The sequence below is a fragment of the Dendropsophus ebraccatus genome, chromosome 5 (assembly GCF_027789765.1).
Source record: "Dendropsophus ebraccatus isolate aDenEbr1 chromosome 5, aDenEbr1.pat, whole genome shotgun sequence".
NCBI lineage: Eukaryota > Metazoa > Chordata > Amphibia > Anura > Hylidae > Dendropsophus > Dendropsophus ebraccatus.
The window spans coordinates 16,537,927-16,564,259 of NC_091458.1; the positions used below are offsets into that span (position 1 = coordinate 16,537,927).

The 26,333-nt window shown below is 46.2% G+C and overlaps 1 protein-coding gene across 2 annotated transcripts; it reads left to right on the forward strand.

Moving 5' to 3' along the window:
- The first annotated feature begins 394 nt into the window (after positions 1–394).
- Positions 395–26,237, forward strand: DCUN1D5 (defective in cullin neddylation 1 domain containing 5). Of its 2 annotated transcripts, none has more exons than XM_069971966.1 (10): positions 395–516; positions 13,411–13,445; positions 14,571–14,689; positions 15,643–15,731; positions 16,403–16,473; positions 18,517–18,608; positions 19,728–19,836; positions 20,548–20,652; positions 23,894–23,996; positions 24,444–26,237. In XM_069971966.1, exons 3-10 carry the CDS (start codon positions 14,619–14,621, stop codon positions 24,500–24,502), a joined length of 699 nt encoding a protein of 232 aa, XP_069828067.1. In that variant the 5' UTR covers positions 395–516; positions 13,411–13,445; positions 14,571–14,618; the 3' UTR covers positions 24,503–26,237. The 2 variants fall into 2 exon arrangements, with proteins under 2 accessions (XP_069828067.1, XP_069828066.1); XM_069971965.1 differs by lacking the exon at positions 395–516 and adding an exon at positions 7,422–7,493.
- The last annotated feature ends 96 nt before the right edge of the window (positions 26,238–26,333 follow it).

The window sequence follows — 26,333 nt, forward strand, 5'->3', positions numbered from 1 at the left end:
GGCAAAACCAAACGCCCCTTGTGGACGAGATTCAAGGAACATCAGTATTCTGTTCGCACGGGCAAAGGTGTCCCTAGATTGATAGATCACGTCCGTACGGTCCACGCCGGTGACACTAAGCTGTTACGTTTCATCGGCTTAGAGAGAGTTAATTTTCCAGCCACAGGCGAAGATAGACTCAAGTTCTTGTTAAAAAGAGAAACTCTCTGGATTATGAGGCTAGATGCCACTGGGCCTTGCGGCCTTAACGAGAGAAATGATTACAATACCCTGTTGTAACGTTATTTTTATTATCACCTGCATTGTAACTTTATTGTTCTGTTTTGCAACTTTATTGTTTCATTTGTACTTATGCACCTTCCCCTCACGCACACGCTGTTCCTAGCCAGACGAAGCGCCGTAGCAGGCGCGAAACATTGTTGCTCCTGTGAACACACCTGCATTTCCATCTCCCCTCTCCCCGCAGCACTTGGTTCTGATGTACCCGCAAATAAACCACCAGCATCTGTGAAGTCGGTGAGTGCGAGATTCTCTGTCTCTTTGTTTCCATTGTTTACTTGGCTTTCTTGTCTCTGCACTGCGACTTGTGTGGATAGGATACATCTGGGACAGTGGCGCTCTCCCGTCCTCTGTATACACGTACCGAAGTGCGTTTTATCGGTTGGTGCCGGTCGACTTTTTCTCTACCTTACCCATAATAGTAGTTATACTCTTGTATATAGGAGCAGTATTATAGTAGTTATATTCCTGTATATAGGAGCAGTATTATAGTAGTTATATTCCTGTATAGAGGAGCAGTATTATAGTAGTTATATTCCTGTATATAGGAGCAGTATTATAGTAGTTATATTCCTGTATATAGGAGCAGTATTATAGTAGTTATATTCCTGTATATAGGAGCAGTATTATAGTAGTTATATTCTTGTATATAGGAGCAGTATTATAGTAGTATATTCCTGTATATAGGGGATAGTATTATAGTAGTTATATTCCTGTATATAGGAGCAGTATTATAGTAGTTATATTCCTGTATATAGGAGCAGTATTATAGCAGTTATATTCCTGTATATAGGAGCAGTATTATAGTAGTTATATTCCTGTATATAGGGCGCAGTATTATAGTAGTTATATTCTTGTATATAGGAGCAGTATTATAGTAGTTATATTCCTGTATATAGGAGCAGTATTATAGTAGTTATATTCCTGTATATAGGAGCAGTATTATAGTAGTTATATTCCTGTATATAGGAGCAGTATTATAGTAGTTATATTCTTGTATATAGAAGCAGTATTATAGTAGTTATATTCCTGTATATAGGAGCAGTATTATAGTAGTTATATTCCTGTATATAGGAGCAGTATTATAGTAGTTATATCCCTGTATATAGGAGCAGTATTATAGTAGTTATATTCCTGTATATAGGAGCAGTATTATAGTAGTTATATCCCTGTATATAGGAGCAGTATTATAGTAGTTATATTCTTGTATATAGGAGCAGTATTATAGTAGTTATATTCCTGTATATAGGGAGCAGTATTATAGTAGTTATATTCCTGTATAGAGGAGACAGTATTATAGTAGTTATATTCCTGTATATAGGAGCAGTATTATAGTAGTTATATTCCTGTATATAGGAGCAGTATTATAGTAGTTATATTCTTGTATATAGGAGCAGTATTATAGTAGTTATATTCTGGTATATAGGAGCAGTATTAGAGTAGTTATATTCTTGTATATAGGAGCAGTATTATAGTAGTTATGGTTGAGGGAAGAAAAAGAGTGCCGCACCTCACACCTATGGCTGATACTAGTACCTCTCGGCTGCATAAAAAACATCAGAATTCTGTATGTGAATTGATCAAGCCATACTGCCCCATGTACCGCGTGCAGGTATCTGATACACATGGGTCCCTACACTAAGTCCACACTGTGCCAGTCAGCGACCACCACCCCCGCAGGCATGCACAGTCAGGGAACGGGGGCCATGGAACGGCTCTGCAACCCCCATGCCACAGGACCAGACCCAAAACTGTAACAGTAATGGGGTGATCAAATGTCATGTGACCTCTAGCTGTAAGCGAATGGTTAAAAATACAAAAAATATGTATTTACAATTAATTTTGTTTTTTTATATATAAAATTATTTGGATGATTTGTGTCCTATGACTGCAGTTATTTACCTATATCATAAACCTTGTGTATAGGGGGCAGTATTATAGTAGTTATATTCCTGTATATAGGGAGCAGTATTATAGTAGTTATAACAATGTAGAGCAGGGGTGGGGAACCTTTTCCATGTCGAGGGCCGGTCGGGCCTTAATAAAATCATTCGAGGGCCGCACTCAATGTTATACCGTGCGCGGCAGTTAGTAGCGGGGGTTTGCAGCACCCGAACAAGGCAAAGTATTGTTCCCCTAATGCCCCTGCTATTGTAGTTAACCCTCTGTGATGCCCCTTGTACCTGATTTGAATCCTTAGTGATGCCCCTGGTAGCCTAGTTAACCCCCCAGCCATGTCCCTGGTGGCCTATTTAACCCCCCCAGTCATGTCCCTGGTAGCCTAGTTAACTCCTCAGTCATGTCCCTGGTGGCCTAGTTAACTCCTCAGTCATGTCCCTGGTGGCCTAGTTAACCCCTCAGTCATGTCCCTGGTAGCCTAGTTAACTCCTCAGTCATGTCCCTTGTGGCCTAGTTAACCCCCCCAGTCATGTCCCTGGTAGCCTAGTTAACTCCTCAGTCATGTCCCTGGTGGCCTAGTTCAGTGATTTTCAACCAGTGTGCCGTGGCACACTAGTGTGCTGCGACACATGGTCTGGTGTGCCGCGGGGAAAGTTCCCCAAACTATGGTGCCCCTGTGAAACAGGAGAAAACAATGGGGGAGAGAAACCTGGGGATGGGGGAGAAACAGGGGAGAGAAGCAGGGGGGAGAGAGACATGGGGATGGGGGAGAGAAACAGCGGAGAGAAGCAGGGGGGAGAGAAGTTTGGTGGAGAGAAGCGGGGGGAGAGAAGTTTGGTGGAGAGAAGCGGGGGGAGAGAAGCATGGTGGAGAGAAGCACAGGGGAGAAGCATGGGGGAGAGAAGCACAGGAGAGAAGCAGAGGGGAGAAGTATGGTGGAGAGAAGAACAGGAGAGAAGTAGGGGGGAGAAGTATGGTGGAGAGAAGCACAGGAGAGAAGTAGGGGAGAGAAGTATGGTGGAGAGAAGCACAGGAGAGAAGCACAGGGGGAGAAGAAAACAGGCCCAGGTTTCACACTGAGTGAGTATAAATTCATTTAGAATCTATATTATTAACTATATGTATAATATGTACTGTTTTAGTGTCCTTTTGTGCCATTTTGGTTGATGGTGTGCCCCTGGATTTTTTAAGTATAAAAAGTGTGCCGCGGCTCAAAAAGGTTGAAAATCACTGGCCTAGTTAACTCCTCAGTCATGTCCCTGGTGGCCTAGTTAACTCCTCAGTCATGTCCCTGGTAGCCTAGTTAACTCCTCAGTCATGTCCCTGGTGGCCTAGTTAACCCCCCCAGTCATGTCCCTGGTAGCCTAGTTAACCCCCCAGTCATGTCCCTGGTAGCCTAGTTAACTCCTCAGTCATGTCCCTGGTGGCCTAGTTAACCCCCCCCAGTCATGTCCCTGGTAGCCTAGTTAACCCCCCAGTCATGTCCCTGGTAGCCTAGTTAACCCCCCAGTCATGTCCCTGGTGGCCTAGTTAACCCCCCATTCATGTCCCTTGTGGCCTAGTTAACCCCCCAGTCATGTCCCTGGTAGCCTAGTTAACCCCCCCCCCCCCCCAGTCATGTCCCTGGTGGCCTAGTTAACCCCCAGTGCCTGCCCCAAATGAAAAAAATAAACATCCCACTCACCTTTCCTCCGCTCCCACGCTGTCCAGGTCCTCTTCTCCCTCCTCTCTTCCGTGCCGGTCTTCTCCTGCAGGCGGCGCGTGATAAAATGACGTCATCGCGCGCGGCCCGCAGGAGTCAGAAGATGTGCGCAGCTCTGCGCCGCGCTGGTGAGGCAGGTGCCGGCATACAACACATCTTCCTGTGTCTGTGCCAGCTCCTGCCTCACCAGCGCGGCGCACGTCACAGGAGGGCAGGAGTCAGAAGATGTGCACCGCTCTGAGGGGAAGGAGCCGGCACTCACAGCATCCTCCTGGCAGCTGTCACAGACACAGGAGGATGCCGTGTGTGTCGGCTCCTTCTCCTCCAGAGCGGCGCATGTCACAGGGGAGCCGCGGGCCACATCCGGAGGTGTCAGGGGCCGGATGCGGCCCGCGGGCCGGAGGTTCCCCACCCCTGATGTAGAGAAATAGAGTCTCGCACTCACCAACTTCAAAGATGCAGGTGGTTTATTTCAGACACATCGGAGCTAGTGCAGCAGGGAGAGGGAAGGTGGAAAGGCAGGTGCGTTCACAGAGGAGCAACAATGTTTCACGCCCACTAAGGCGCTTCGTCGGGCTAGGAACAGGTTCCTAGCCCGACGAAGCGCCTTAGTGGCCGTGAAACATTGTTGCTCCTCTGTGAACGCACCTGCCTTTCCACCTTCCCTCTCCCTGCTGCACTAGCTCCGATGTGTCTGAAATAAACCACCTGCATCTTTGAAGTTGGTGAGTGCGAGACTCTATTTCTCTACATTGTTATTTGCTCCCCTTTGCTTAGCCTCTGCACCGCAACTCAGTGGTTAGGACACTATCGCTTACAGCCGCGTATCCCCTGTCCTGTATATCCTTACTCAGTGTTCCCATTATCAGCTAGTGCCGGACGCTTTTCTCTCCCCACTACATTATAGTAGTTATATTCTTGTATATAGGAGCAGTATTATAGTAGTTATATCCCAGTATATAGGAGCAGTATTATAGTAGTTATATCCCTGTATATAGGAGCAGTATTATAGTAATTATATTCTTGTATATAGGAGCAGTATTATAGTAGTTATATTCCTGTATATAGGAGCAGTATTATAGTAGTTATATTCTTGTATATAGGGGCAGTATTATAGTAGTTATATTCCTGTATATAGGGGGTAGTATTATAGTAGTTATATTCCTGTATATAGGAGCAGTATTATAGTAGTTATATTCCTGTATATAGGAGCAGTATTATAGTAGTTATATCCCTGTGTATAGGGAGCAGTATTATAGTAGTTATATTCTTGTATATAGGGAGCAGTATTATAGTAGTTATATTCCTGTATATAGGAGCAGTATTATAGTAGTTATGGCTCAGGGAAGAAACAGAGTGCTGCACATCACACCTATGGCTGATACTAGTGCCGCTTGGCTAAATATAAAACACATCAGAATTTTGTGTATGAATTGATCAAGCCATACTGCCCCATGTACCTCGTGCCGGTATCTGATACACATGGGTCCCTACACTAAGTCCACACCGTGCCAGTCAGTGGCCACCAACCCCGCAGGCGTGCACAGCCAGGGAACGGGGGCCATGGGACGGCCCTGCGACCCCCATGCCACAGGACCAGACCCAAAAACACCACACCAGAACCCGGCCAGCACCGCCGGCGGAGAAGGTCGCCCCCAAGCAGCACAAGTCTGGATAAGGTATTGCGCTCACCATAGCTGCAGCAAACAGAATGGGAAAAAAACAGGAGGGATTAAAACCATGTGCACTCAGGTGTCTCCTGCTAATTGCGGTCATGTGGGTCTCACCAGGAGGAGTGCAAAACACGGAGAAAAGAGAGAAACAAAATGTGGCTCAGGGAAGAAACAGAGTGCTGCACATCATAGTAGTTATATTCTTGTATATAGGAGCAGTATTATAGTAGTTATATTCTTGTATAAGGGGGGCAGTATTATAGTAGTTATGTAGCGGTTAGAAAAATAGAGGCGGTCACTCACCACAAAGTTGCCGTGAATTCGCTTTATTGGTCCGGGTAGTGAACACTGCAGGGAAGGTGGAGGAGCAGGTGCAATCAGACAAACGTTTTCACGCGGTCACGCGCTTCGTCAGGTCTGGCCAGGATTGCAAAAACGCAGTGTGAACCCAGCCTAACAGAGATCACCACTGAGCACATGCTGCCTTCTGATCCAGACTCTACTCCTGTCTGTAAGCTACACTGTACTGGCATCAAACCACAAAACAAAAAGTCACTGCTGTCAATGCTCAAGAGATAAGGAAGAAAGAAAGTTCAGTGTTATATCTTAGTATATAGCGGTAATTTTCCCTGCAATGGATATGGCACCAGCTCTGGGGTATAATACAGGATGGATCAGTAATTTAATGTATGTACACAGTGACCCCACCAGCAGAATAGTGAGTGCAGCTCTGGGGTATAATACAGGATGGATCAGTAATGTAATGTATGTACACAGTGACCCCACCAGCAGAATAGTAAATGCAGCTCTGGAGTATAATACAGGATGTAACTCAGGATCAGTAATGTAATGTATGTACACAGTGACCCCACCAGCAGAATAGTGAGTGCAGCTCTGGAGGATAATATAGGATGAAACTCCGGATCGGGAAAACAGCATATTTTAAGTGGCCTTCTCTTACCATGTAGTTTCCCCGTCGTTATAACATTTAATACCTAAATCAACAGTAGATGTTTAAAATTTACATTAATATTTTTTTAGTTATCCTGCTTTAAAACAAAGCTATACTGACATGAAATCCAGGTCCATTCTCCTGAGGGCAGCTCTGTGGGGGAGATCAGAGGATCAGAGGGTGTGAGGGACGGTAGCGGGGTATCAGATCAGAGATATACGGGGGGGACAGGTTGTGGACGGCCATGTACGTCATGGTCAACGATGTAACATGAATATGTTGGGCAATGGGAGCCAGTGATGGGCAGAGGGGAGAGGTGGATTAGTCGGGCAGCAGAGTTATGGATAGACTGGAGGGGAGTGAGGGGTTAGATGGGCGGCCAGAGGGGAGGCGCAGTCCCGCGCCTGTCTTATTTATTGAATAGGATGCCCCGTGGCCCTCCACTGACGGATCATTTCTTTCAGGGGAGGAATAGATGGGCCAAGTTGTAAAGTCTCATAAGAAATGAATGGCGGATGGTGAAGCATACCCACTAACACCTCATTCATTGGGGGGAGAAGGGACTGTGTCCCCCATTGTGGTGACTGGGGGGGGGGGGGTCTAGTGGTTGGATCCCATCAGATATTTAAAATAAACCCTTTAAACGACCACCAGTTGAGTAGTAGTCCATGTGAGGATGCTGGGGCTGTAGTAGGGTCCTAAAAATGTAGCCATAGCCATATATGAGGAGGCAGTCTATATATATGACAGTCAGAGAGGACTCTATTCCTGACAGCTGGAGGCCAGGTAGGGCTCCATGTAGTCAGCAGCGCCACCAGCAGGCGGGGGAGGTGACAGCGCGGTGACTACTCTCAGCCCCTGTGGCCCCCGGCGGCGCTGATTGGCCGGCGCACGGTGTGACGTCATCAGCAGGCGCTGCTCTCATTACACGGCCGGCCAGTGAATCAGTGCGCTCCCGCCTGGGCTGCAGCAGGACCGGAGGCGAGAGGTAACAATGGCCGGGGGACCGGGAGGGGGCGGCACAGACCGGGGACACGGAGCACTCGCCTACCCCGGGGGGAGCACTGACCGGCACCGGGCTGTCACCGGGACGTCATGTACTGCGCCACTGCCTGCTGAGCGCTATACACCTGTCTGTACCCCACCTGCGCCCCCCATAGGCCTCCTCTGTGTGCGGATTATACACTCCTCTGTGTGCTGTGTGTATATACTCCTGTATAATCTATAAGAGAGCCGACACTGTATACTCCTATATAATCTATATATCCTGTATATAGATACCTGACACCTATATACTCCTATATATCCTGTATATAGAGACCTGACACCTATATACTCCTATATATCCTGTATATAGAGACCTGACACCTATATATCCTGTATATAGAGACCTGACACCTATATACTCCTATATATCCTGTATATAGAGACCTGACACCTATATAATCTGTATATAGAGATCTGACACTATATACTCCTATATAATCTATATGTCCTGTATATAGAGACCTGACACCTATGTAATCTGTATATAGAGATCTGACACTATATACTCCTATATAATCTGTATATAATGTATATAGAGACCTGACACTATATACTCCTATATAATCTGTATATAGAGACCTGACACTATATACTCCTATATAATCTGTATATAGAGATCTGACACTATATACTCCTATATAATCTGTATATAGAGATCTGACACTATATACTCCTATGTAATCTGTATATAGAGATCTGACACTATATACTCCTATGTAATCTGTATATAGAGATCTGACACTATATACTCCTATATAATCTGTATATAGAGATCTGACACTATATACTCCTATGTAATCTGTATATAGAGATCTGACACTATATACTCCTATGTAATCTGTATATAGAGATCTGACACTATATACTCCTATGTAATCTGTATATAGAGACCTGACACTGTACACTCCTATATAATCTATATATCCTGAATAATCTATAAGGGACAGGACACTGTATACTCCTATATAATCTATATATCCTGTATATAGAGACCTGACACCTATATAATCTGTATATAGAGATCTAACACTATATACTCCTATATAATCTGTAAATAGAGATCTGACACTATATACTCCTATATAATCTGTAAATAGAGATCTGACACTATATACTCCTATATAATCTGTATATAGAGATCTGACACTATATACTCTTATATAATATATACTGTATATAGACATGTATACTCCTATATAATGTATACAGTATATAGGGACTCCTTTATTATCTATATATCCTGTATATAGAGACCTGACAGTATATACTCCTATATAATGTATACTGTATATAGAGACCTGGCATTATATACTCCTATATAATGTATACTGTATATAGAGACCTGACACTATATACTCCTATATAATGTATACTGTATATAGAGACCTGACACTATATACTCCTATATAATGTATACCGTATATAGAGACCTGACACTATATACTCCTAAATGATTATATATTGTGTATATAGAGACCTGACACTATATACTCCTATATAATCTGTACTGTATATAGAGACCTGACACTATATACTCCTATATAATCTGTACTGTATATAGAGACCTGGCACTATATACTCCTATATAATGTATACTGTATATAGAGACCTGACACTATATACTCCTATATAATGTATACCGTATATAGAGACCTGACACTATATACTCCTATATAATCTGTACTGTATAAAGAGACCTGGCACTATATACTCCTATATAATGTATACCGTATTGAGAGACCTGACACTATATACTCCTATATAATGTATACTGTATATAGAGACCTGACACTATATACTCCTATATAATGTATACTGTATATAGAGACCTGACACTATATACTCCTATATAATGTATACTGTATATAGAGACCTGACACTATATACTCCTATATAATCTGTACTGTATATAGAGACCTGACACTATATACTCCTATATAATGTATACTTTAATATAATCTATGGATCTGACTGGGGCAATAGTGATGTTTAGACGCCGGGGTCAAACACCTGTACAGCTGGTCTTGGGGGTGGGGCGGGGTCCTGGTCAGTATGTAGGGGTTAGTACCGTCCTAAAATGTCTGAGGAAGGACGACCAGGGACATGGGGTCACAAGGCTCATGTCTATCAGGAGTCTGATCCAATCCCACAGGAGAGAAGCTGTAGGGCAAACTGCTGAAAAACTTCCTGCTGACTATGATAGAATGGAGTCAGGTCATATAGGATATGTATGGGGCCCCGCAGAGCGGTCATGTGACCCCTGACCACCCCCAAAAGTGTCAACAATGGTTATCAGGACTGGAGCAATGGAAGGTGTCTGGTCTGAGGGATCACGTTACATCATGTGGACGGCCGGGTGCGTGTGCGTCACTTACCTGGGGAAGAGATGGCACCAGGAGGCATTATGGGAACAAGACAAGATGGCGGGGGCAGTGTGATGGGCAACGTTCAGCTTGAGACCTTGTGTCCTGGCATCATGTGGATGTTACTGTGACACCGACCACCTATGTGACCATTGTACTCACCAAGGCTTCCCCATCATGGCAGCAGATAATACCTCATGGGCCGCACTGCAGACATTGTACAGGACTGATGAGATGAAGGTGGTGACTCGGCCTCCAGATTCCCCAGATCTCAGTCCCATCAATCATCTGTGGCAGGTGTCAGAGAAACGAATCCCCTTCATGGAGGCCGCACCTCACAGGATCTGCTGCTGATACCACAGGGGGCATACAGGGATATGGGGTCCGCACCTCACAGGATCTGCTGCTGATACCACAGGGGGCATACAGGGATATGGGGTCCGCACCTCACAGGATCTGCTGCTGATACCACAGGGGGCATACAGGGATATGGGGTCCGCACCTCACAGGATATGCTGCTGATACCACAGGGGGCATACAGGGATATGGGGTCCGCACCTCACAGGATCTGCTGCTGTTACCACAGGGGGCATACAGGGATATGGGGTCCGCACCTCACAGGATCTGCTGCTGTTACCACAGGGGGCATACAGGGATATGGGGTCCGCACCTCACAGGATCTGCTGCTGATACCACAGGGGGCATACAGGGATATGGGGTCCGCACCTCACAGGATATGCTGCTGATACCACAGGGGGCATACAGAGATATGGGGTCCGCACCTCACAGGATCTGCTGCTGATACCACAGGGGGCATACAGGGATATGGGGTCCGCACCTCACAGGATCTGCTGCTGATACCACAGGGGGGCATACAGGGATATGGGGTCCGCACCTCACAGGATCTGCTGCTGATAGTACAGGGGGCATACAGAGATATGGGGTCCGCACCTCATAGGATATGCTGCTGATACCACAGGGGGCATACAGAGATATGGGGTCCGCACCTCACAGGATCTGCTGCTGATACCACAGGGGGCATACAGGGATATGGGGTCCACACCTCACAGGATCTGCTGCTGATACCACAGGGGGCATACAGGGATATGGGGTCCGCACCTCACAGGATCTGCTGCTGATACCACAGGGGGCATACAGGGATATGGGGTCCGCACCTCACAGGATCTGCTGATACCACAGGGGGCATACAGAGATATGGGGTCCGCACCTCACAGGATCTGCTGCTGATACCACAGGGGGCATACAGAGATATGGGGTCCGCACCTCACAGGATCTGCTGCTGATACCACAGGGGGCATACAGGGATATGGGGTCCGGGCCTCACAGGATCTGCTGCTGATACCACAGGGGGCATACAGGGATATGGGGTCCGCACCTCACAGGATCTGCTGATACCACAGGGGGCATACAGGGATATGGGGTCCGCACCTCACAGGATCTGCTGCTGATACCACAGGGTGCATACTGAGATATGGGGTCCGCACCTCACAGGATCTGCTGATACCACAGGGGGCATACAGAGATATGGGGTCCGCACCTCACAGGATCTGCTGCTGATACCACAGGGGGCATACAGGGATATGGGGTCCGCACCTCACAGGATCTGCTGCTGATACCACAGGGGGCATAGAGGGATATGGGGTCCGCACCTCACAGGATCTGCTGCTGATACCACAGGGGGCATACAGGGATATGGGGTCCGCACCTCACACTGCACAGGATCTGCTGCTGATACCACAGGGGGGCATACAGGGATATGGGGTCCGCACCTCACACTGCACAGGATCTGCTGTTGATACCACAGGGGGGCATACAGGAATATGGGGTCCGCACCTCACAGGATATGCTGCTGATACCACAGGGGGCATACAGGGATATGGGGTCTGCACCTCACAGGATATGCTGCTGATACCACAGGGGGCATACAGGGATATGGGGTCCGCACCTCACAGGATCTGCTGCTGTTACCACAGGGGGCATACAGGGATATGGGGTCCGCACCTCACAGGATCTGCTGCTGATACCACAGGGGGCATACAGGGATATGGGGTCCGCACCTCACACTGCACAGGATCTGCTGCTGATACCACAGGGGGCATACAGGGATATGGGGTCCGCACCTCACAGGATCTGCTGATACCACAGGGGGGCATACAGGGATATGGGGTCCGCACCTCACAGGATCTGCTGCTGATACCACAGGGGGCATACAGGGATATGGGGTCCGCACCTCACAGGATCTGCTACTGATACCACAGGGGGGCATACAGGGATATGGGGTCCGCACCTCACAGGATCTGCTGCTGATACCACAGGGGGCATACAGGGTTATGGGGTCCGCACCTCACAGGATCTGCTGCTGATACCACAGGGGGCATACAGGGTTATGGGGTCCGCACCTCACAGGATCTGCTGATACCACAGGGGGCATACAGGGATATGGGGTCCGCACCTCACAGGATATGCGGCTGTTACCACAGAGGGCATACAGGGATATGGGGTCTGCACCTCACAGGATCTGCTGCTGATACCACAGGGGGCATACAGGGATATGGGGTCCGCACCTCACACTGCAGAGGATCTGCTGCTGATACCACAGGGGGCATACAGGGTTATGGGGTCCGCACCTCACAGGATCTGCTGCTGTTACCACAGAGGGCATACAGGGATATGGGGTCTGCACCTCACAGGATCTGCTGCTGATACCACAGGGGGCATACAGGGATATGAGGTCCGCACCTCACAGGATCTGCTGCTGATACCACAGGGGGCATACAGGGATATGGGGTCCGGGCCTCACACTGCAGAGGATCTGCTGCTGATACCACAGGGGGCATACAGGGATATGGGGTCCGCACCTCACAGGATCTGCTGATACCACAGGGGGCATACAGGGATATGGGGTCCGCACCTCACAGGATATGCTGCTGATACCACAGGGGGCATACAGGGATATGGGGTCTGCACCTCACAGGATCTGCTGCTGATACCACAGGGGGCATACAGGGATATGGGGTCCGCACCTCACAGGATCTGCTGCTGATACCACAGGGGGGCATACAGGGATATGGGGTCCGCACCTCACAGGATCTGCTGCTGATACCACAGGGGGCATACAGGGATATGGGGTCCGCACCTCACAGGATCTGCTGCTGATACCACAGGGGGCATACAGGGATATGGGGTCCGGGCCTCGATGAGTCATTGGGACCTACACAATAATTGGCCGGTGGCTTTAGTGTTGTGGCGGACATTCATGGCTCTATATATAGTATTTTCATATATAGTGGTTGCCCATAGCAACCTATCAAATTGCACCTTTCACTTTTTAAAATTTTCTCCAATGAAAGCTGGTTGCTATGGGTAACCAATTTTCCTTGGCAACAGTAATGGCCGTACTTTACCAGGAATATAGTAGTGGTTGATTTGTCATTATTTTTATTTTTTTTCCTTTTTTTATGTGCGGATCCATAGAGCTGATCAGGAGAGCGTGAGAGACCACCCATCTGGTAAGAATACAGTACAGAATAAATAATGTAATGTATGTACACAGTGACCCCACCAGCAGAATAGTGAGTGCAGCTCTGGGGTATAATACAGGATGTTACTTAGGATCAGTAATGTAATATATGTACACAGTGACCCCACCAGCAGAATAGTGAGTGCAGCTCTGGAGTATAATACAGGATGTAACTCAGGATCCGGATCCGTAATGTAATGTATGTACACAGTGACCCGAAGATATCATTTTTACAATGTTACAATGGTTTTTCTGTGTAAATGATATCTGTATATATAGTATATAGTAGTGTTCTGGAGTGCTCATATCCCAAAGCAGTGTAGGTATAATTATATACCATCTAATTGTTGGTTATCTTCCCAGTAAATGTAGTATATCATCAGGAAATGACTTTATTCCAGTAAGTATTTCTTTTTAAGCACAAGTGCCTATTGTGTATAGGCTGGCGGTCTCCTGTACTGCTATGGCACTCCATTCACTGTCTATGGGACTGACTGACATGGTGGCGTGCAGCGATCAGCCTGTGGTAACATCTCTATATAAGCCATGTACTGGTTTATACTGTATTTTTAGACTATAGGACACACTATGGGTTACACAACTGAGGATATGAAAAAATATTTTACACTCAGTAAACTACACAGATAGTAGTGCCTGTATTACACCCATGTGAGACCCAGATATAAATATAAAATGGCTGCTTTCTACAAAAATATTGCGACCCTTGTCCTCAGTTGTATTACAACTTGGCTACATTTACTTCAGTGAAACTGAGCTGCAGTACCACATCCGCAAGGTTCTGATGTAATGAAGGCGTACAGTGGGTGGTGTGTTGCTGGGGACCCTGCTTCTGCATCCATACTTCTATCTGCCCGCCATGTCTGGCCTAGCTACCATGAACATACACATCCCAAGGAAGACTGCAGGATCAGACTACAGAGAATGTCTTTGTAGTCTGTTACTATGGAAACGCCTATTCTAGCCAGGAGTTGCTGCATTTTAGACTATTTTGTGGTCTATTTAATGATTATATATATATATATATATATATATATATATATATATATATATATATATAATTTTGTTTAATTTTTTTTTTTTTTTTTTTTTGCAGACGTCCTGACAGTTTTCCATTATAATTCATTCATCACCTTGTGACAATATGCCTGTAAAGAAAAAGAGAAAATCCTCCGCATCTGATGAAGTGAACCTGAAGAAATGTAGAATATCCAGGTACAAGCAGATTAGCTAAAGGGTTATTTACACAGGCCGAAAATTACGAGTAACACTCCTACAGTCGGTAATCGCCCCGTATAATAATGACAGCGGGTAAAACACCCGATCCTCGGCTGATCATTCAGAGCGGCCTTTAAAATGTCCCGTCCTCTGCTACTTATCTTCCTGTGTAAACAGGAGATTTTTAGCCAATAACATGTCGTTGGCTGATCGTTTATTTAGGTTCAAACCTAAAATCATCGGGCACTGACCACGCATCGCTGCGTGGAATAGCGATGCGCGGCAGGCGACCGGCGATTCCACAAGCACCATGCTTTACCTAAGCATGTTGCAGGTCTTCTCCTGTGCTCCGTCTTCCTCCCGTTCCCACACGCAGCAGCAGCTTCGGAGCGGCCTGTCTGAGCTGACACACCGCTCAGCCAATAACTGGCCAGGACCGCCGCCACCACTGATTGGCTGAGCCATCTGTCACCTCAGACAGGCAGCACCAAAGGTGCTGCTGCGCGCAGATCGGCACTCGTTTACATTATTGATCGGGCCTCCATCGGCTTGTGTAATAGGACCCTTACCCAGTGCGCTGCTGCTTGAATCCGGCATCCTCTTCTCCAGAGTGATTGGAAGCCAGAGGAGTAAAGTCCTGAAGACAGCGGCTGGACAAAAGAGCTGGAGAAAAGGATGCCAGATTACAAGCAGCAGAACACTAGGTAAGTATGCCACTGCTTTGTGATATGTATATTTGTGCTTTCAGTTTCAATGGCTGCACAAATGATACATAGATTGTTCCTACAGCCCGGCCACCTGATTTCTTGTGCCATAAAAAGGCACTGCATAGGAGTGCTGATCTAGCTGATGCAACGGCCAGTGGGCAAGAAATCAGTGTATGTTAAAGGACCTTAATGCTCTCCTTCATGACCCCGTCTCCGGGTTCTTGTTTATCTGTTTTCTCGCAGCTATTGCAGGACGCAGACACCCAGTAGAGTCATAAGTGAAGATCTGTTCTCTAGCAAGAAGTGCCTGGCCTGGTTTTACGAGTATGCAGGTCAGTATGAAGGAAACCATTCAGTGCAATGTGGCCACCCTATACCGGGGTGTAAGTGGAAGACCTTTAGAAACACATGTAACGATTCCCAACCTGTGACTTTCCAGCTGTTCCAAAACTACAACTCCCAGCATTCCTGCAGCTTGTCCTCCTGTCTCTCTGTATGGGGCTGTAAAACGCTTCAGAGTTCAGTGGCCCCATAAAGAAGGAAAAGCGCAGCCACTATCCAAATGCAGTGAGCACCTCGTTCATTGTGGGTATAGTTCACCTTTGGTCTCTGGTCTTGAATAACTATAAAGAAGATCTATCAACAGTAGAGATGATTGAACCTCGAATGATCTCGGGTTCATGTGGATGCAAGCTTGCAGCATTTGAATACCATTGGCTGAAGAAGTTGAATGCAGCCCTAGGGAGTCCTGGAAAACATGGATATAGCTTAAGGCCGTTTCCCTGTTTTTCCGGACTCCCTAGGGTTGCATCCAACTTCTTCAGCCAATGGTATTCAAAGGCCGCACGTTCCGGTTCCGACAAATCCAAACGTGCTGAAAGGTTCGCTTATCTCTAAGCAACACCAATAATCCATCACTGTCCTTTGGCCCACAATCTTAGGGTCCTATTAGATGGAGCTAATAGTGTTTTACAGTGTTACAGACCTGTCTTCTCTTCTTTAGGTCCAGATGAGATTGTCGGTCCAGAAGCGATGGAAAAGTTCTGTGAAGACATTGGTGTGGAACCAGAAAATGTAAGTGTAATGACAGTCATTTAATTTTCCAATTTACTTTCTCAGTTTTCAAGACCTCTGTTTGCTTTCCTCTCGTAGTTATTTTGTTTACTTGAGGGGATAAGAAGCTGTCTGTACGGCTGGGTTCACACTACGTCTTTGCAATCCCTTTTTTGCAAAAAAATGGATGAAAAACTGATACGTGTGTGCATCCGTTTTTATCCATTTTTCCATTGAATTCTATTAAAAAAAGGCTCCATTTTTTTTTTAACGGACACAAAAATGAGGTCTACTGCGTTTTTGTGTTCATTTAAAAAAAAAAAACTGATCCTTTTTTTTTTTACAATGATATTTAATGAAAACTGATCAAAATGGATAAGACACACATCTGTTTTTTTCATTCATTTTTCATCCGTTTTTTTAAAAAAAAAGGATAAAAAAAAAAAAACAGATTTAAAAAAACGTAGTGTGAACCCAGATTTACAGGACGGTTTATTACATGACTGCACTGATACTGTAACAAACTGCGCACCTTTGTGCCTGTCACATGACCATAACTATTATTCCCTGGGAGTAAACAATGAAGATTTTCCCGGCTTCTCTTGTAGCTGTGTGCTTTCTATACTACTGCACACTTACCAAGAGTGTTCAGGAACATCCTTGCAGTTATAGGCTAGCCAGACTTTCTATGTACTCTGATCTATGGTTGGTTAAAGTGGTTGTCCAAGCTTACAAAAATGGCCTCTTTCTTCTATAAACAGCGCCTCTCCTTTCCTCAGCTTGGGTGTGATATTGCAGTTCAGTTTCATTTAAAGCGACTCTGTACCCACAATCTGACCCCCCCAAACCACTTGTACCTTCGGATAGCTGCTTTTAATCCAAGATCTGTCCTGGGGTCCGTTCGGCAGGGGATGCAGTTATTGCCATAAAAACAACTTTTAATCCGGCAGCGCTGTGTCTAATGGCCGGGGCTTACATTTGTATATGCATTAGGCTGGCACCACCTTTCCTTCCCGCCCTCCTCAGCATTAGGAATGATCCAGGAACATTTACTGCTGTTTGAGCTTTGCACAGGTGTATTAACGATCCAGCCCATGTTCATTATACACACAGGTGGGGAATAGGAAGAAATCTGCCTGGAGCATTCCTAATGATGAGGAGGGTGGGGAGGAAGGACAGAGAGGGTGTGCCAGCCTAATGCATATACAAATGTAAGCCCCGGCCGTTAGACACAGCGCTGCCGGATTAAGGGTGCCTTCACACCTAGCGACTCGCAGCGTAAATTACGCTGCGAGTCGGGTAGGTCCTGGCAGATCACTTTCACTACATACATGCAGCGGTCGCTCAGACCGCTGGGTGTATATAGTAAAAGTGATCTGCCAGGACCTACCCGACATTACGCTGCGAGTCGCTAGGTGTGAAGGCACCCTAAAAGTTGTTTTTATGACAATAACTGCATCCCCTGCCGAACGGACCCCAGGACAGATCTTGGATTAAAAGCAGCTATCCGAAGGTACAAGGGGTTTGGGGGGGACAGATTGTGGGTACAGAGACGCTTTAAGTGAATGGTGGTGAATTGTAATACCACACACTACCTAGTGGTGGTGGGGGGTGCTGTTTCTCCGAGTAAGTAGCTGTGCTTTTTCTAATCCTAGATAACCTCTATTCTTTTCCAAGAATAGAAAAACACACCTACCTTCTTACAAAAATAGGTCCATGATGTAAAAATGCTGCTATTTTCCTGCACAGAGTGTCAGGGGCGTTCCCAGGGAACGGGAAAGGCATTACTGGGGTATGAGGAGGGATTTCAGGGGTTCAGCAATGCCTCCTTCACACTGTAAACAGGAAAATGAAAGCATATTTCTATGGTCTGGAAGCACAGGCATATATGAGAGGTACCATGTGTCTATATACAAGTGTCAGCAGTTTAGATGAGAGATTGACTATCAGTAAAGTTTGCACAGAATTCCTTCTGTAAAATGAAAACTTCTTTGTAATATTTTCTCTATTGTTCTCTCTCTCTCTCTCTCTCTCTCTCTCTCTCTCTCTCTCTCTCTCTCTCAGATAATAATGTTAGTTCTGGCATGGAAGCTGGAAGCAGAGAACATGGGCTTCTTCACCAAGGAGGAGTGGTTAAAAGGGATGACCTCACTACAGTAAGTTCATTCTGTAATAGGAACTCTTGTTTGGTGCGAAACCATTGGCATGGATTGTCCCTAAATATCAAACTATGGCAGCTTTTCCTTGTCTCGGTAGTTAAAGGGGGTCCCCTTATTTATGAAAACAGAGCTTAAAGGGGTACTCCGGCAAAATGTTTTTTTCTTTTATGCAGATTTGTTAATTACTTTGGTTTAAAAGAAATCTTCAGTCTTCCAGTAGTTAAAGGGGTTGTCCAGTGAAAATCTTTTTCTTCCAAATCAACTTATGTGAGAAAGTTATATTGATTTGTAACTTCTATTAAAAAATCTCAAGTCTTACCATACTTATCAGCTGCTGTATGTCATGCAGGAAATGTTTTATTTTCAGTCTGACACAGTGCTCTCTGCTGACATCTCTGGCCGAGACAGGAGCTGTCCAGAGCAGGAGAGGTTGGGGATTCATAGAAAACCGAGACAGAGTTCCTGTCTCGGCCAGAGGTGTCAGCAAAGAGCACTGTGTCAGACTGAAAATAAAGCAACTTTTCCTGCAGGACATACAGCAGCTAATAAGTATGGGAAAGCTGAAGATTTTTTTAATAGTAAATTACATATCTATATAACTTTCAGTTGATTTGAAAGAAAAATATTTTACTGGACTACCCCTTTAACAGCTGCTGTATGTCCTTCAGGAAGTGGTCTTTTCTTTACAGCCTGACACAGTGCTCTCTGCTGCCACCTCTGTCCATGTCAGGAACTGCCCAGAGCAGGAGAGGTTTTCTGTGGGAATTTGCTGCTGCTCTGGACAGTTCCTGACATGGACAGAGGTGGCAGCAGAGAGCACTGTCAGGATGGAAAGAATACACCACTTACTGCAGGACATACAGCAGCTGATAAGTACTGGAGATTGTTAAATAGAAGTAAATTACAAATCTATATAACTTTCTGAAACAGTTGATTTGAAAGATTTTTTTTTTTTCCGCCAGAGTGCCCCTTTGAATTGCCAGAGTACTCCTTTATTCATCACTTACTCAGATGCTTGTCCATTATTTTGACACTGCTTGCGTTCGTGAGTAGAAACCGTCCCCTGTGAGATAATTCTGGTTCGGTCCTGAGGGTGTGGCGCTTCTTGTGTTTCAGATGTGACTGTACAGAGAAGTTACAGAGTAAATTTGACTTCCTGCGCGCTCAGCTGAACGATAACACTGCCTTTAAGAATATTTACAGATATGCATTTGATTTTGCTAGGGTAAGTATATACATTATCACTTGTATGTTTTGTTGCTTCTGTATCTTATATCCTATAGGCAGATGTGATAAAGAGAACCCTATCCCCAAGGAGTGCTCTCGTACGCTACAGTAGTGTTCTCGCCAGCCAGAGGCTGTCCATCTGATGCATAACTACAGCTTGGCTCCAGGCCTGATGGGAATTATAGTTTTACAGCCCGAGGGCTGCAGGTTTTGGAACACTATTCTACATTTATGTTTTAGGCTATGGTCACACGTAGTATGAGACCGGCCGTTCCGTGACCCGGGAATGGCCGGTCTCAGAAAAGATCATCCCGGCCGGTACCGCAGTACCAGCCGGATGATCTTTGGCGCTGCTGAGTTCTAATGCAGGCGCATCCGTGCGTGCCTGCATCAGAACTCTCCACAGCACACAAAGGAGTGTACGGCCGGAGCCACACGCGCCATTGTATGAACTGACACAGGGTTTTCTGCGGCCGCTATTCATAGAAAACTGACAGATTTGTACGATGCCGCTAGGGGGCCCAGTCGGAGTGTATACAATGTGTATACTCTCCGGCCGGGATTTCCTTAGCCTGCAGCACTACGTAAGGACCGCAGAAATCGCGGCCGTCGTAACAGCGGCCATTATTTCTGCAGGAACTTGTGTAGTGTGAAGATAGCCTTACATATCAAATCCTATATGATGTAATAACTTTCTCCTATATTGTAGGATAAGGACCAGCGGAGTCTGGATATCGATACAGCAAAATCCATGTTGGCACTACTACTAGGAAGAACATGGCCGTTGTTTTCTGTATTCTATCAGTATCTAGAGGTAAGGGAGAAAACTGGGCAGTGACTGCATTTTCACTTTACGGTATCTCAGAGGTGTCAGACTGGTGGCCCGCGAGCTGTTAAGAGGGAAGAGGAGATGTGCAATCTGCATCCACCCTGCATCTGAGCATAGGGGAAGCAGGGACAGATAAAAATGGCATAAACTGGTGATATAATGGGCAGATATAGTCCTGCTCCTCGTATACGTACACAGGACAGTGCCGCTCCTTGTATACGTACACAGGACAGTGCCGCCCCTTGTATACGTACACAGGACAGTGCCGCCCCTTGTATACGTACACAGGACAGTGCCGCCCCTTGTATACGTACACAGGACAGTGCCGCCCCTTGTATACGTACACAGGACAGTGCCGCCCCTTGTATACGTACACAGGACAGTGCCGCCCCTTGTATACGTACAAAGGACAGTGCCGCCCCTTGTATACGTACACAGGACAGTGCCGCCCCTTGTATACGTACACAGGACAGTGCCGCCCCTTGTATACGTACACAGGACAGTGCCGCCCCTTGTATACGTACACAGGACAGTGCCGCCCCTTGTATACGTACACAGGACAGTGCCGCCCCTTGTATACGTACACAGGACAGGGCCGCCCCTTGTATACGTACACAGGACAGGGCCGCCCCTTGTATACGTACACAGGACAGTGCCGCCCCTTGTATACGTACACAGGACAGTGCCGCCCCTTGTATACGTACACAGGACAGTGCCGCCCCTTGTATACGTACACAGGACAGTGCCGCCCCTTGTATTCGTACACAGGACAGTGCCGCCCCTTGTATACGTACACAGGACAGTGCCGCCCCTTGTATACGTACACAGGACAGTGCCGCCCCTTGTATACGTACACAGGACAGTGCCGCCCCTTGTATACGTACACAGGACAGTGCCGCCCCTTGTATACGTACACAGGACAGTGCCGCCCCTTGTATACGTACACAGGACAGTGCCGCCCCTTGTATACGTACACAGGACAGTGCCGCCCCTTGTATTCGTACACAGGACAGTGCCGCCCCTTGTATTCGTACACAGGACAGTGCCGCCCCTTGTATTCGTACACAGGACAGTGCCGCCCCTAGTATTCGTACACAGGACAGTGCCGCCCCTTGTATTCGTACACAGGACAGTGCCGCCCCTTGTATTCGTACACAGGACAGTGCCGCCCCTTGTATTCGTACACAGGACAGTGCCGCCCCTTGTATTCGTACACAGGACAGTGCCGCCCCTTGTATTCGTACACAGGACAGTGCCGCCCCTTGTATTCGTACACAGGACAGTGCCGCCCCTTGTATTCGTACACAGGACAGTGCCGCCCCTTGTATTCGTACACAGGACAGTGCCGCCCCTTGTATTCGTACACAGGACAGTGCCGCCCCTTGTATTCGTACACAGGACAGTGCCGCCCCTTGTATTCGTACACAGGACAGTGCCGCCCCTTGTATTCGTACACAGGACAGCGCCGCCCCTTGTATTCGTACACAGGACAGCGCCGCCCCTTGTATTCGTACACAGGACAGCGCCGCCCCTTGTATTCGTACACAGGACAGCGCCGCCCCTTGTATTCGTACACAGGACAGCGCCGCCCCTTGTATTCGTACACAGGACAGCGCCGCCCCTTGTATTCGTACACAGGACAGCGCCGCCCCTTGTATTCGTACACAGGACAGCGCCGCCCCTCGTATACATACACAGGACAGCAGGAAAAAAATGCCCCTAAATGTAGGTGCACCCACCGATCCCTCTTGTGCATCACCTCCGTATTCCTGCATGCAAAACCTCCAGGGAACTTACCAGGAGCTAAAGGACTTGCAGAACCTTAAGGAATGTCACAGTCATGTAATAAGTCAGATATGTTGGTGTATATAATGTAGGAGAGGCGTGTCTGTATATTGGTGTATTAGCACTGTATTTGTCTGTGGGTATGCTTTTGTATCCCAGCAATGTGTGATGCAGCAGAGCTAAGTGAGTATAGTGCAGCAGTGCTGTGTGTGTTTTGATGCAGCAGAGCTGGTTGTGTATTGTGTATACAGAAGAGCTGTGTACATGTGGGTATAATGTACTGTCATGGATAGTGTTTAAGTGGCCCTGTCAATTCAATAAACTTTGCCCCCTTCACTGCATTAGACCACCAGGGAAGTTTATTAACATTAAAAAAATTTTAGTTGTCTAAATCAGGGGTGTGTCTTGTAAAGCGCAAAATATGGTACACCTCCCAGCATGCATTACACACAGCCAACTGCAGGATACCTGCCTGTTTTGTAGTATCTGTTCCCCACTGGTTCGATCTGCTTCTACTTTTCTCAGTAAACACAGTATCTGTCTGTCTATATCAGGGGTAGGGATCCTTGGCTCCCCAACTGTTGCAAAACAAAAACTCCCTTCATGTCTGGTTAGCCAAAGCTTTAGCTTCCAGGCATGATGGGAGTTGTAGTTTTGCAACAGCTGGAGAGCCAAGGTTCCCTACCTCTGGTCTGTCTATTCATTTACAAAGATAAATTATAGAGGGGGAGAGATGAAACAACAGTGTTTCCTTTCCCCTATACTACTCTAGTAGAGGCTGTTGTTTCTCCGCCTCTTGGTCAGGTGATCACTGTGTCATGTCAGTGGTGGGTGGGGATACAGATAAGGTGTTACAACTTGCCTGGCAACAGAAGAGACAGATTATGTGACCTCTGTCTCAGATGGGAGGGGGAGGACAGAGGTGTGGAGACAGAGTGGACCAGAAAGTGAGGATTTTCTGCAGCTTCAGGGTGTGGGTCAGGATGTGCTGCAGGCAAACTGACCAATTCATGTGATAAGAACCTATTACACACAAGCTTAGGGCTTATTACGCAGAGCAATTATCCACTACTTCAGGCAGATACTGTTCCATGTAATAAAGACAACGATCAGCCAATCACTACAGCTGCCTCTGACACTTCTAGTCCCGCCTCTTCAGTGACAGGATGCTCAGCCAATCACTGGCCACAGGGGAAGCATTTACAGACAAGTAAAAAGTGCTGCACAGACATCGCTAACATAATACAGCCCTTAGATTATAGATGGGAATTGGGTTAAATATTTCTTAACAAAGCTGTATGTGTGACTATCTGGTTTGCATTTGCTAAGTGAGCAAAAAACCTTATTTCCTAGTAACCAGCCAGTGTCTGAAACCAATATCCTTGTAATGAGATTTTTCAGAAGGAAATAACACTGACGTTTCCTCTTTTGTATTTAACAGCAATCAAAATACAAAGTTATGAACAAAGATCAGTGGTATAACGTTTTAGAATTCAGCCGCACCGTGAATGCCGACCTTAGTAACTATGATGAAGACGGAGCCTGTGAGTATTTATGGAATGTGCAGTACATTACTGATCCTGAGTTACATCCTGTATTATACCCCAGAGCTGCACTCACTATTCTGCTGGTGGGGTCACTGTGTACATACATTACATTACTGATCCTGAGTTACATCCTGTATTATACCCCAGAGCTGCACTCACTATTCTGCTGGTGGGGTCCCTGTGTACATACATTACATTACTGATCCTGAGTTACATCCTGTATTATACCCCAGAGCTGCGCTCACTATTCTGCAGGTGAGGTCACAGTGTACATACATTTCATTACTGATCCTGAGTTACATCCTGCATTATACTCCACAGCTGCACTCACTATTCTGCTGGTGGGGTCCCTGTGTACATACATTACATTACTGATCCTGAGTTACATCCTCAATTATACTCCAGAGCTGCACTCACCATCTCTCTCTCTCTCGATCTCCGCAGGGCCCGTCCTCCTCGATGAATTTGTCGAGTGGCATAAAGTCCGCCAGACATCCTTATAGCATAATTTCTTCTGGAACAAGGAAAAGAAATAGAACTTTCTGAGGCCCTAACACAAAGTGTCTGAGGAATATGTGTTGTTGTTTTTTTTTTTTTCCTTTTTCCTTTTTTTTTTTTTTTTTGCTTTTGTATTTTTATTTTTTTGTTTTTAATGGAACTGACGTTTTCTTGTTACACTTGGAATCGGGAAGAGCTTGCGTCAGTCAGATGGCAGCGGTTACTCTGTTCTGGGGTCTTCCTGGCCTCCCTCGTCTTAATCCGGGTCCAGAGATGACAGTGTTTTTTCTGTATTTCAGCGCTTTGTTGTCTCCAGGTTGCTTAGATACATAAAATGTGCGCCGGACGTTGTCATGGATAGAAACTACTACTGCTACGGATTAGACGTCACATCTGTATTCTAACTCCTAAAGCATAGCAATATAGATGTCCGGGTGTTTGGCTCCATCGTGGGTCACACCGCCAAAGATTACCGAGTCAGACACCTTGAATCACGGCGCATTGCAGCTAATGAGGGTAAATGGAGTCATGTGACCGCGATCAGAAATCCATCCCCTCAGGTTGTGGGCACAACGAGACCCCATACAGTTTCATTAGTTGTAATGTTACATGATTAAGGAACCTTTGGCCCCCGCAAGTTATGTTAATATGTGGCTTTAGCCTTAAAGGGACAGTCCAGGAGTGGAGGGATGGCTTTTTTTATTTGTCAGCAATGCCACCATGTTTGTTATGTCAGGTGCTGCAGCGCTGTTTCCCTCAAGTCAATATATATTTTTAAAGGGGTTGTGCACATATACTCCATCGTATCACCTGTTGTGCACGGGATCCTTTGAAGTGTGCAGGAAAAAGATTTTAAAGGAGCAGCAGAGCTGAATTGATTGTAAACCGTTCACTTTTAAAATCCGAATACCCCTTTAAGCACTTACTGTTAAAATTCCACTTAAAGAGGTCTTCTACAAATGTACCTTATACATTGTATCTGGTCTGATTGTGAATAAGATTGAGTTGCAATAACAAATACGAACCACGTATGAGAGGGGGCGCTGTTTAGTCTGACAACCTTGATTTCTGGTCTCATACAGCTTTACTGTCAACTTATTCAGTCGTCTAGTGATGGGGGGAGTGGTACTATTACCCCCAGTATGGGACATATCCAAATCTCCCTCTGAACATGACTGTCCACAATATTGTTCATGAGGGCGGCCATCTTTGTTGTGATGCACGCAAAGATGTTCACTATGTTACTCCATGGCAAAACTACAACTTGTAGGTTTGCATCGGTTGTAAGCTACTATTCTCCATAGGCCTTCTCCTTACATTAACTGTGAGAAGCTTCTGGGGATAGCAATGGATTATTCGTTTTTGCATAGGAACCTCATCGTCCTCCTTCCTCTTCTCCCGGCGCTGTGACGGCCTCCTCTTTCCCAGCTCCGCGGCTGTAGGTCCGCTCCTCATCATAAAGCAGATTTTTCTAGTTTGCCAAAGTGTTCTTCCAGTGTCATTTATTTATTGTTCCTTGTCAGAACTTAGGTTACTCTACAGAGCGGTGACCCCCCCCCCCCCCCCCCCTCCCCGGATTTACATGGAAATCTTGGTATGGGTCCCATAAGGGAGATTAAACATCATACCTATCACTTGCTCTTAACTACTTTATTTTTTTTTTTTTAGCTTTGTTTCTCCCTTACATCATGTAAATTGTCCAAATGTTCAATTTCCATGCAACAATAAAGGTTTTGTTTGTTACCGACTTGTTGCCTTCCACTTGTTTTTGTGTATTTTGCTTTACTAGATTTTTTTTTTTTTTTTTTTTTAAAGGGATAGTCCCATCTTATCTAA